General features: G+C 36.3%; 1 protein-coding gene across 1 annotated transcript in view; it reads right to left on the reverse strand.

Moving 5' to 3' along the window:
• Positions 1–3,772: 3,772 nt before the first annotated feature.
• Positions 3,773–13,093, reverse strand: part of DIAPH2 (diaphanous related formin 2) — a gene marked incomplete at its 5' end in the record, with an annotated part of 1,076,033 nt that continues 1,066,712 nt past the window's right edge. The window contains 1 exon segment of the mRNA XM_014583678.2: positions 3,773–6,503. Coding sequence (XP_014439164.1) covers positions 6,439–6,503 — 65 coding nt within the window.

The raw sequence follows: 13,093 nt of genomic DNA on the forward strand, positions 1-13,093 counted from the left end.
GTGCTTAATATTAATTATTACAGGCAGTACAACATTTAGTGTATATCTAAACTTTATTGAGTAAGTAAGTAGGCATTACAGATAGATTGCAAGTTATTCTTGGTTCTGCTTATAGACAGGTGTTTATTTCAAGGTGAAATGAGAACACAAATCCACAGATCTACTGCTACTGAAATACTTTTTCAGGGTGGCTTGATATGGACACAATCTCCCTCAATACCCATTCAAAGCAGCCTTTACTTCCACCTCTCCCTTCAGCTGAGGGATTCACAATATCTAAAATATGCTTGTAAAGAATCCTTCTGTATCAGAGGTAGTTTTGTGCCTGCATTATGAATCATAGAAGACATTTGGTCAAAGACTTTATAAAAGGGGCAGAAGAGATACAGCAAAGCACAGAGTTAGTATCAATTATTTTTCTTTTCAAGCTTATTGGCCACAGTGACAAAAGTATCAACCAAAATTGAGAATAACTGTTCATCCATTTAACAACAAAGCATGCAACAGCCTGTGCAAACAATAGCTTTTAAAGACAATCTTAAATTTGGCTTGAGCACCAAGGATGCATTTTATAAAGCAAAAAAGTACATTTATGTGCAATGACTAAAGTGTAGTGTGGCCTGAATGGTGGCCCTTCACTCCAAAAGATATGAAAATGTCCTAATCCCCAGAATCTATGATATTATCTTAGTTGGAAAAAAGGGTCTTTGCTGATATGATTAAGCTAAGAATCTTGAATAAGAAGGTTATCAAGAATAATCTAGATGAATCCTAAATGCCATGACAAGTGTCTTTATAAGAGAGAGGCAGAGGTAGTAGATTATATACACAGAGGAGAAGGTGATATGAAGACAGAGCAGAAATAGATGCAGCCACAAGCCAAGGAATCATAACAGCCACAAGAAACTGGAAGACACAAGGAACAGATTTCTCCTAGAGCCTCCAGAAGGAGTGCAGACCTGTTAGCACTTTGATTTTGGACTTCTGGCCTCCAAGAGACTAAATTTCTATTTTTTTAAGCCACCATGTTTGGAGTGATTTGTTACAGCACCCACAGGAATCTAATACATATTTAGGTAAGGGGAAATGGGATACTGCTGTAACACCTACCTAAAACCATGAAAGTGATTTTGAAATTGGACAATGGGTAAAGGCTGGAAGAATTTTGATGTGTATGATTAAAAAAGCATGGATTGCCTTAAACAGACTCTTGGTAGGAATATGAATGTTAAAGGCATTTCTGGTGACAGCTTAAAAGGAAATTAGAAACATTTTATTAGGAACTGAAAGAAAGGCAATCCTTACTAGACAGTAGCAAAAAGCTTATTTAGATTGTCTCCAGTTTTGTGGAAAGTAGAATTTGTAAGGATGAACTTAGATATTTGGCAGAGGAGAATTTAGCAAAGTATTATATGTATGGCCTACTTTCTTTGTGATGCTTATACTAAAATAAGAGAGGAAAGAGATAAACTGAGGGAAGAACAATGAACTAGCACTTGATGACTTTGAAAATTCTAAGTCTATTTAGATTGTAAAAGTTGCTTAAAATTCTGAGATTCACTGCTAGAAAAGTGTGCTCTAGGGATAAGGCCAATGGTGTGACTACATAACCTTTGGCTGGTGCTAAAAAGATTAGGCATTGGCTCATGGATTCACTCAATCATCTCAGCAGAAGCCAGTAACAGAGATGGGTTACCCAGGAAATATTTGAGGATCCTCTTTTGTAAAGGTTTAAATCAATATGACATATATGAGAGTCCCACAAGTGTTTTGAGAATGTTCTATCAACAGAAATACTTCTGTCTTGGCCCGATAGGTACTAAGATAAGACAAAATGAGAATAACTTGTCATATTACCAAAATTCTAAAGGAAGGAAATAGGGTGATAAAACTACTAAGCTGCTGGGCCAGCTGGTGGTATAATGGTTAAGGCAGCTGGATTTTACATGGCTGACCTTATGGTTCGAGTCCCTAACCTCGTAGCTTGAAAAATATGCCTGGTATGTGTGCATGCGTGCCCCAAATCCCAAAGAATGGATGGATTGTGGTATGGCTATCTCCTCCACCTGTTGGAGGTCGTGGGTGATTTCTCAGTTTTCCTCTCCCTCTCTGGTGAGTGCACATGCCCTATGATAAAAACAAGAACACAAAAGCACACTACTTAGCTACAAACATGAGCTACCTTTTAAGGTGAAGGACCACCCATAGGGCAGAGCTGTGGTTCAGAGGCAGAGGTCCAAACATGGATAAAGGCAGAACACAGAGTCAGAGGCCCAATCCATGATCCAAGAGGAAAGACCATCTGGCCCAAAGGGTAGAGTTCTAAGACACAAGATTATTGCAAGGCCTTAAAACCTAAGGGGAATTTGTCAAGATTTTGAAAATGATTGGGACAAGTGGCTTCTTTCCACTTTTTATTTTGTCCTTTCAGAATATGAATGCCTGTATTTGCTACTCTATCCCTGTCCCACTGTTGTATTTTAGAAGCAGATAACTTTTTTTCTGTTTCACTGGCTCTCAGAAAGAAATTTTGTACCAGGATAAACCATATACAATGATCTAGATGTAGATGATCTATATGATGAGATTTGGGACTTATGAACTGATAAAATTTAGATTTTGGACTTAAAGTTGATGCTGTAATAGCTTGAGACTTTGGGAAATGATGGGATAAGGTGAATGTATTTTACACATAAAATAGATGAATTTGGGGGGTGGGTAAAGACTGTGGTGGGCTGAGAATGGCTTCCAAATATTTATATCTATATTCTAATCCCTAGACTCCATGAATGTTAACATATAAAAAAAAAAAGGAGGGGAGGTCTTGTAGATGTACTTAAATTAAGGATCTTCTAAATGGGAGATTATACTGAATTAATTTGAGTGGTCCCGAAATGCCATTGTAATCACCCTTGTAAGAGAGATGCAGTGGAAGATTGACAAGATGATGGAAACATAAGAGTAAGAGCAAATGATATGATGGAATAATGGATGTAAAAAGTGAAAGTCCTTTCAAAAGTACAAAGCACAGGATCAGCAGTTAGCGTAATGGCTATGTCACTGGACTCCCACGTAGTTGACCGTGGGTCACATCATGGACCTGGTGGCTTAAAACTCACGCCAGGTGTGTGTGCGTGCGTGCTCAAGATCCCGAGAGGACAACGGAGGAGAAGGGATTGCGGTGTGGCCATCCCCCCTGAGGGGGGTGATTTCTCGCTTTCTGTCTCTATGTCTCTCTCTCTCTGTCTGTCTGGCGAGCGCACGCGCTCTATAGCAAAAACTTCTCAAAAATAAAAAAGTACAAAGCACTACACAATATAAAGTCAAAGCAAGTCAGCTTTTTATGAACTGATGAAATTTAGATTTTGGACTTAGAGTTGATGCTGTAGGAGATTGAGACTTTTAGAAATGATAGGATCAATGGGGTGAATGTATTTTACACATAAGAAAGACAAATTATTTGGTGGTGGGGGGGTAAAGATTATGGTAGGGTGAGAGTGAAAGAGGAGAAGGTGATAGGAAGACTGTGGAGAGAGATGTGCTCAGGACCAGTCCATAGCCTGGTGGTTAAGGCAGCTACATCCCACATAGCTGACAGTATGGTTAAAGTCCTAGACCCAGTGGCTTGAGAAAACATGCCAGGCACATGTGTGTATGTGTACTCAAAAATTCTGAAAGGAGGAAGAGACAGAGGAGAAGGTATTGCAGCATGACCATGATCCATGGGAGGTACTTCTTTGCTTTCCCTCTCTCTATCTCTGTCTCCCTCTGGTGAGTGCATGCGTCCTCTGGCAAATTAAAAAAAAAAAAAAGAAAAGAAAAGAAGAGAGACACAGAGACATGTGGCCATAAACCAAGGTATGCCAAAGCTACCAGAGGCTGAAAGAGGCAAGGAAGAATTATCTTCTTTGAAGAGAAGAGTCTGGAGGGAACATGACCCTGCTGATACTTTGAGTTCTAATTTCTGGCCTCCAGAACTATGAGAGAATTAATTTATGTTGTGTTAGGCCACCATGTTTGTAGTAATTTATTACAGCAACCAAATGAAGCTAATACAATTAGTTAACATTTTGAAGGTTTTACATGTCTTTTTAACATTATAAAGAAAATCTTCATAAATGGTGCTTCTCATATGTGGCAATAATAAACCCAAGAAAAGATTTCAGTATAATTTGGGTCTTCACTAAATATACCACTATGTACTTTTTTTGTGTGATACTTTCAGTCTAAACAAAACTGCAAATGTCTAGAGCAGGACCATTGTAACTCTGGGAAATAAACTCTTTAACCTAATTATTGGAATTACATGAAAGACCCTGAAAGATTTTTCGATGTTTATGAAAAGCAAGTGGGATTGTTCTAAGTAAAAACATATAATTTATCAATAATAATACTTCATTGTTGTTCACAAACTAGAAAATAAGGCAAGTTCACATCTGGAAAAGGTGATACACATCAGTATTTCTACCTTGACCAGCTTGATAATATGGTATGGCAAATGCCCCCAAATGTTAGTCAGCATTAATAGTTCTAAATCATTTTCCTATAGCCTGCAAAGCTATCAAAAGACTCAAAGAAGCCATGCCATGAGTATTTCAGAAAAGACTTTGTAAATTCAAAAATACACACATTAGGTATTTACATTAATTAGAACCTAAACTTTTGTTGTTAAAAAATAGTGTGTGAAATTGCTAGGTCCCTTAAACACGCGTGTGTAAGTGTGTGTGTTCAGATAAGATAAAACTGTAAAATCTTAGATACTATTACTCTTTCTGATTTCTCTATTATAGCAGCTTCAGAGCTTCTTGAAGTGTAACACCCAAGTAAGAATGCACTGGAGGAAAAGGCAGCAGTTTGAATCATTATATCAATACATCTATATAAAGGAATCTGTTAGCTATTGGTCATTGTTTACATTATCTCGGATGGTGACTTGCCAAACCAGTCATTTCTTCTTTTCTCTGAATGTCTATCATGTGCTTTGGAAAAGTAGAAAAGGATTTTCTACTGAGAAATATACATATAAGAAATCTTTTATAATAATCACAATCATCTGCATGAATTAGTCTTAAAATCACACTCTAGAGAAGTTATACCCCATTATTTTAGTGCATATTTTAAAATAATAGACAAGTTAAGTGTAACTTCTGCTCCCTCATCTATTTAAAAAATGTAGAGCCTGTTTTTCTACCTAGAGTTGTTTTGGCAGCATCATTTTAATTTGTTAATATAAGATAAGTATGATGATGATTGAGAAGTTCACTTAGTTACTGGAATATGGAAATTACTGTAGCAAGAGATAAATATATACACATATATATATACATACATACAAAGAACTTCTTTTTCTTCAGACTCTCAAAGTAGAATTGGAAAGGGGGAGTAGAAAGGGAGATAAAACAATTGACCTTTCAGACAGTTTTCTGCTGCCTCCCACAGAACAAAATTTTTTTCTTCTCAGGCCTTCTAGAACTCTTTTCTCTACCTTCAAAGGGGGTCAAGGGAGAAAGAAGCAATAGGGAGAAGAAATAAACCAAAAAGCATAAGAAGCAATGTGTGCCTTTAAAATCTAAATAAAGGTAGCGGAATTTTCAGGTCTATCCCTAGCCTAGACATTAAAAAGCAAGGTTTTCCTCAAAAATAGCCATATAAAGTATTTGTATAAAGTAGATATCTGTGCATCATTAGAAAATACCTCTTTAAATAACATTTAAATCACTTTCTCTAACTGATTCTATTCAACTTTGGTTTATTTTTAGCAATGATAAGTGCCTGCAATATCATGCTGAAACACTAGACTAGTGGTAAGTATAATTTCAGCCAGACCAGATGAATCCCTCAGCTTTCAGTTGAAATAAGGTTCTAAATAACTTGACTAGGACAGAGCAGCACTTTTTTAGATGTCCAAAATGGCTTCTTTTACAGTGTATGCAATATTAGTGATTTCTCACATCATTTACATGCACATTGTGTTTGGCCTTTTATCTTTCTACTCTAACAGGAATTGGAAGCAAAAGCAGATGTTAAATAAATCTACCTTTCTATTCTTTTTCTTCAATTCCTTTTTTGGTGGGGGAATGATGTATTAATTTAAGATTTAAAATTTTTGATGGACTGAGTGTTTTTGAAAGCTTTAGAACACTTCGATTTCTCACACTTTCATCATCATAGTCAGGTCACATACAATTAACAAAGAATACATATCTTTACACTAAAATGGAACACATGTTTTATAAGCCTGATAACTGTGTTCAGATTAGGATAATTGTGGGAGGTATCTTGCAATAGATATACAAATGAACACTACTTCATTAGGATTAGCTTGATCTTTGCAGAAATGCACTTATTTCTGTTCCATCCCTTGAGTGCAGGTTTTGTTCTTCTCAAAAGGTATGATTTTGTTTACTTAAATATTTTCATATTCTTTGGCATCAGGAATCACTTGGATGAGATAGCTCCATTGTGGCGAGAGCGTGACCTTTCCAAAGGTACTCGTCTGTTATCTGTAAGACAAAGAGAAAAAGAACCAAAAACATGGTGAGCTTTTCATGTTGGCTATTACAAGATGTCAGGTCGAGAGAGGTTTTCAAATAGTCCTGAAAATCACTTCAAATGAATATGTAAATAAGTAACAAGGAGCCCAGATCTGAGGCGTTCACTCTGCAGCTGCCAGGCTGAGTTCAAGAGTTCTGCAATCAGCAATAAATGACTTTTCTTGGTAAGTGAAGTCAGAGTGATAAAAGAAATGGAAGATTTCTCTCAAGCACAGTCCCCTTGGAAATAGCAGGCAACAACAAAATTCCTTGGTAAAGATGTTAAATTGAAAGGATCTATGTACAGTGCCTTTTGTTGGAAAGCACTTCAATTCCCCATGAGTTTTCAATCTGTATGTTGGCTACCTCTAGAGGACACCAGCGTGGGCAGAGCAGAAAATAGTTTTTATTTTTTACAATGATTGCAATATGTGACATTTAAACCAACTCCCAAGTTTGCCTGATTATGTGATGTAAACAAATTCAATACATTATATAGTCATTACAGGAATGAATAATGAATGGGACCTATCCGAGATCCCATTGCCACATACAGGAAGAATAATCACTATAGAGATAAGAGTTGGCACAAAGCTTGGAAAGCAAAGTTTAAAAAGCATCGGAAGTTGCTGAAAATAGTTTTAGCTTTAATAGGAAAAAGGTTTACAGTTCTGCATTGTGATGATCACTACTATGTTATTATCACCTCTGTTTTATGCGCAGCTTAAATGCAATTGATGTGGGTGAAAATCCCTTTCTGACAAAAGCATAATATACTTAGATTCTCTATTGAGAATGAGACTAGGCCCCTAGAAATAATGACAACCACCAGCACTTACATAAATGCTAACACTTTACACTCGTTAATTTGCTAATTCACACAACATCCCCGGGAGGTAACCCATTTCATTCTATCCTATTATCTCTGCTTTAGTGATGAAGGTTACACAGCAAATCAATGGTATGATGGGGGATTATAATGCAAAGTTAATGCCTAAATGTCAGGCCTACTTTGTACAGAGGTAGATGCTGGGGCCTCCCAAGCTGCTACTCATTTCCTCTCTCAGATGATGAAGCCCAAGTAACACATCCTGCTTGTTACATGGGGAGGATCGGCAAAGAAGTGCTGAGGTTTTGCCATGCTGCCTTTCTTCTCTGTGCTCCCATCTCTTTACTGATTCCCGGAAGTCTGTGGTCAGTAGAGCAAAGCTAAGTGGCTCCCATGACCTTGGCCTCATTAACACCAAAGTGTAAGTGCACTGAGCCAACCAGTCATAAGCTTAAAGCCTACCAAGCACTTCATAACGCAATAAAATCACCGAGAGGTGAGAAAGAGGCATTTTTTCTACTCAGAAAAGTATCTGAGTGATGGATTAATAAGGGTATCCTTTTGAAGATACCATTTTAAAAGCCCATTATTTAGTTTCTGATATGGATCATAATTTAGCTCAAAATGTGAAGATAATATTCCTAAATGAAGGGCTTATTACTTAGATGTCACTGGTCTGCATACAGATTGGTTTGGGACTTCTTAGAAAACATTTAAGAATAAGAATACAATATAATGGCTCCTATCTTATTGCTAGAATTTAAACATTCAGTGTTGAAGCTCTCAGATATGAATGACGGTAGTATTCCCAGATTATGCCAGCTCAACAAAAGGCATGTGCCATGGTGGTCCTACCTATTAAGGTCAACAGGCATCTACATTTCACTCCAGGACCACTGGCACCCAACACTAGTACTCACTGTTTCCAGGACAAATATAACATCCCCAAACCCAGCCTCACGGTATTAAATAATGGAATGTGAGAATTCACATCAACTTGCAATTTACTGGTGGCATTTAGTGTGAAAAAACTAAAAACTTTTAGATGAAAACAAACTGAGGAAAGGACATTAAAGCTTTTGGAAGGCATGAATTAACTTTGACTTAGAACACAAATCCAATTTTTGGCATGTACAAATGAGAATTATTCTAGATTTTCTCACTCTCTTTGATCTCTCTCTCTTTTTTTCTTTCTTTCTTCCTTCCTTCCTTCCTTCCTTCCTCATCCTGCTGCTCCCACTTTTTAATTTTTTGGGGGAGTGATGCCTAAGAGGTTCATCAGTTAATGAAATAATGAAAAGAAGAAGCAATTCTATAAGGGTTACCACTTATAGTTTTGAAATGCCAACCTACAATATTATTTTAGAAAAAAAGATATTAGAAATAATGGCAGCAATGACTGATCTGGATCTTTTGATTTATTTCCAATTATCTGTATTAAGATTAAAATGAATTTACTTATAAAATATATATTTACACTCTAGACTTTTATAGATCAAGGAAGAAGTAAAATTTAGAGGATATTGTAAAGCATACACCATAGGATTTTCAAAAGTTTGTGGGGAAAATGGAATTAAAGTACTAGTTTATTTTGGTGAAAAAATTAAAACACATGCATAGCTTTTTTTTCATAATATGCATTTTCCACAAACTTTTTGAAGCCTCCTTGTGTGTGTGGCGGGGTGGGGTCAGGGTGTATTTTCCATCTGTCTTCACATTCTAATGGCTAGTAATATGATGATGCCAACTTTTTAAATTGGAGTCCTCTTTGAAGCAGAGACTGAAAATCATTGAAATGTTTGAAAATACTATTTGTATTATTATAGTACTAAATGTTAATAGGTAAAAATCAGTAGCCTGGACCTCATAAGGGGCAGATTCACAGTTGGCATCACATTTATGAGAGAAGAAAACAATGTTAGATATTCTTACTGTCAGAGATGATGAAGTAATTTGGGTGATTGCCAGATTGACTACATTTGCTGTTTGGAAACATAGCTGAAGTGGGTGCCCAAAGATATAATTTGAGAGCTCCATGGAAACCAGACTGAAACAAATCGCCTTTTCTTTTCTTTTTCTCTTTAAATTATCCAGAGGGTTTGTATGCTTGCTGGAGAGAGAGAAAGAGGAAGGGAAGAGGAAGAAAGGGAGAGAAAATGAGAAAGCATCCCCCAGAGGGGATGGCCATGCCACAATCCCTTCTCTATTTCTCCTCTCAGGATTTCCGGCACACAGGTGCACACACACACACACACACACACACACATGCCCAGCCTGTTTTTCAAACCACCAGCTCTGGGACTCAAACAATGCAGTCAGACATGTGGAATCCATCCACCTAGACCACCATGCCGCTGGCTGGCCATCAAATTTCCTTCTATAACTAATCTTATTCTCCCAGCACTACTAAAAATAGTGTAGTTTAGACAACAAAAATAGAAGCCTTTCCTCTAAAACATCAATAGTTTAAGACACATGTATTTACCTGAGATATGAAGGACTTTGTCAACAAGTAGTGATATCCCTCTCCAAACTTTCTATTATCTTTTTAGAAATCAAAGAGAGGAAGAAGAAGGAGAGGGGTCTGTGTATGTGTTTATACTTTTGGGGGACACTGTACATGAGATATAGGAAAGCACATTTCCTTGGAGAATGGGGAAAATGATTTGCGATGGTCTTCCTCTGTTGTCTTTTCCTTAATTTATAGAGTAATTATAGTGAAAAAGAAAATCTAGAGGATCTAATATACCCCCATGGTCTAAAAATTCATTGAGATTCCATTGCTTATAAACATGAGAATTAATTCAGGAAGAAGCCTGAGATGTGAGTCCCAAGATGTATCTTCTACATCCACTACAGTCGTGTATGTATATCCTAATAGATTCTCTTTGGTCATCAAAGCCTTGTCTTTGAAATATGCCCCACACAAAGGTGAACAGGTTCTGATACTATGGAGAGTGACCTGATCAAAGCATGAAGTTCAAGAGAGGATCATGGTTATATGACAATGTGCATCCTAGGGAAGAAGGGTGACCAAAATGAAAACAATATTCAAATCTTTCACCAAAAGAGAATATAAACACATGGTTCAGCTGAAACATGATTCTGTACCTTCTCAATATGAGGTTAACCAGCTCAAAGCAATGTCAAAGCCTTCACTGCTTTCATAAGAACAATAAGTTTTACACCTTTTCTAAGCATAAATTGATTTGGCATTCATCTTAAAACCTTCCAGAGTTCGGCAGTGAAGGGATTAAACCCATTATTGTATTGCTCTAGAATTCATTCCTGCAATCATTTATTCAGCAACTACATACAAAGCACATCCTCCACAAATACCTGAATGTCACAAAGTTTCAGATCCATATCTAAATCTACCTCATTAATTTCCTTCTTACTGAAAACTCTGTCAAGTGAAATAACTTAAGAATAAGCACAGCACAGATGAAGCTTCGACGCAACATGACATGACAGACTAGAAGACTAAAGCCTGCATCATGCAACCTGGAAGTGTGCAACGGGTCCTCTAACAAAGTGAGTATATGCCAAAGGGACAAGGCAGTATCTTACACTGCACAAGGAGATCAAGTTGGCCTAAAAAACTGTGATAGAAAGGCCACATAGATTACTCCTTCCTCCCAAAAGTTAGGTAGGCAGCTGTCTGTTGTTGTCTATGGAAGGAGTGTTTCTTTCCAGGTGCTGCACAGGGATGTGGATGTATCAATGTTGACCTAATGCAATACTCCAGTCCCTGACATCAGGATAACATAAACAAAGTCTATATCTTATATATACTGCATATTGTGTCACAGAAATATCCTATTTTAATGCAAATTAGTTGCCTAGAAAGCAAAGTAAAAGAAGACCTTTGCTATTTACATGTACAGTGAGCTTTGTTTTCTCCAAAGCTCTTCAAAAGTGATGTTGTGGAAGATTTACGATCAATAGATAAACATTGTTTCTATAAACAGAGCAAATGGAGGTATGGGTCTATGCACTTCAGGTTAAAGATACCAAGAAAACTTTTTAGGCTGCTTTCAGAGATGTTCATTGAGTAGCTGTTTGTATCCTAAACACTGATAAGAGAAAGATAATCTATTTTATACAGTTATACTGAAAACATCTCATATGAACTTACATTCCCCCCTTCTTTGTATCTAAAACTGCTTGATTAATGCTTTTCTTTGTCATTTCAGGGATCCTGAATTGTGTACAGTTTCTCACTCACTAGAAATGAGTGGAATATTGCAATTGGTGGCAGACAGCTCTATTAGTTGACCAGATATTTTCCTCACTTTTGCCAGAATAGTGTCTTTTTTTAAAAGGAAAAAAAATGTTGAGATCAAACTATATATGCAATTTTATGTTCTATTTTTTCATTTAACATTTTATTGTAGAAATTTTCCACATCATTAAACTTCTAGAACATGATATTGAAAACATTATTTTTAATGGCCACACATTCTTTTTATATTATACAAATATACCACAATTTAGTTAACCATTTATTGGCTGCAGGACATCTAAGTTGCTCCCAATATTTTGCTATTATTAATAGTATAGCAATAAACATCCTTATAGTTACATATTAATATATGCCATATGCAGAAGTGGCTTTGTCAGGGTATGCAAAATGAAGTCCAAATTGAATTCCAGAATAGTTGTAATAATTTAAATCCGATTGACAGTATATGAATTTGTCCTATCTTATTGCCGGCTATTAATCTTTTTAAAAATATGCTAATATAAAAAGTGAAAAATGGCATCTGACTCATTCTTTTTGCATATCTTCAAATATTAGTGAGATAATTATCTGTTGGCAATAACATACAGTGTATTCATGCTGGGAAAATTAATTTTGCATGTTGTAATGTTATATACAGTGATCGAATGTATAAAATATATATGGATGTATACACACACACATACATAAACACATAATAGTGAAGTGGAAATTTTCATATTATTATCCATTTATTCTTTTATACACTGACCATGTCTTTTGCCCCTTTATCTATTGTGACTTACATTTTTCATTTTGTTTTTATTTTTAATTCCTTTATTAAAGAGAGTAACCAATTGAAATACTTATTATAAATATTGGCATCAGTTTGTTGATTGCATATTTATTTTGTTTTGTGGGTTTTTAGAAACATATGTTTTCATTTTCATCACTCATGATTTTAGCTTCAAAATATCTTTTAATAGTTGGTAGAGTTAAATCATTACATTTATATCTTCATTTAAAACATATATGTTTTTTAGAGAGACTTTTTTGCTGGGTGCATGTGCTCACCAGAGATTCAGAGAGAGAGACAGAAAGTGAGAAATCACACCCCAAGGGGATGGCCATCCCACAATCCCTTCTCTTCCATTCTCCTCTTGTGATTCCAGGCATGTATGCACACGTGTCCAGCGTGAATTTTAAGTCACCAGGTCTAGGACTTGAACTGTGGTCGACTATGTGGGAGTCTAGCGATGTAACCATTATGTCATCTGCTGGTCCCTAAAGCATGTATTTTTAGGGCACATTTTGGAACTCTAAATCATGCTATAGTAACAAAACTACTTGAAAATAACATAGCTTGGAAAATAAACCAAATGGGTACTAGGCTGATCTTAGTAAAGAAACACATGTCTGTTTGTTGAGTACCAATGAGTCAAGTGATGCTCAGGTCCCTAGTCATGTTTTTAAGAGTTCTTGGGTACTTCATTTTCATCAAGAATGAAC

The sequence above is a fragment of the Tupaia chinensis genome, unplaced genomic scaffold, assembly GCF_000334495.1.
Source record: "Tupaia chinensis unplaced genomic scaffold, TupChi_1.0 Scaffold144482_1, whole genome shotgun sequence".
NCBI lineage: Eukaryota > Metazoa > Chordata > Mammalia > Scandentia > Tupaiidae > Tupaia > Tupaia belangeri.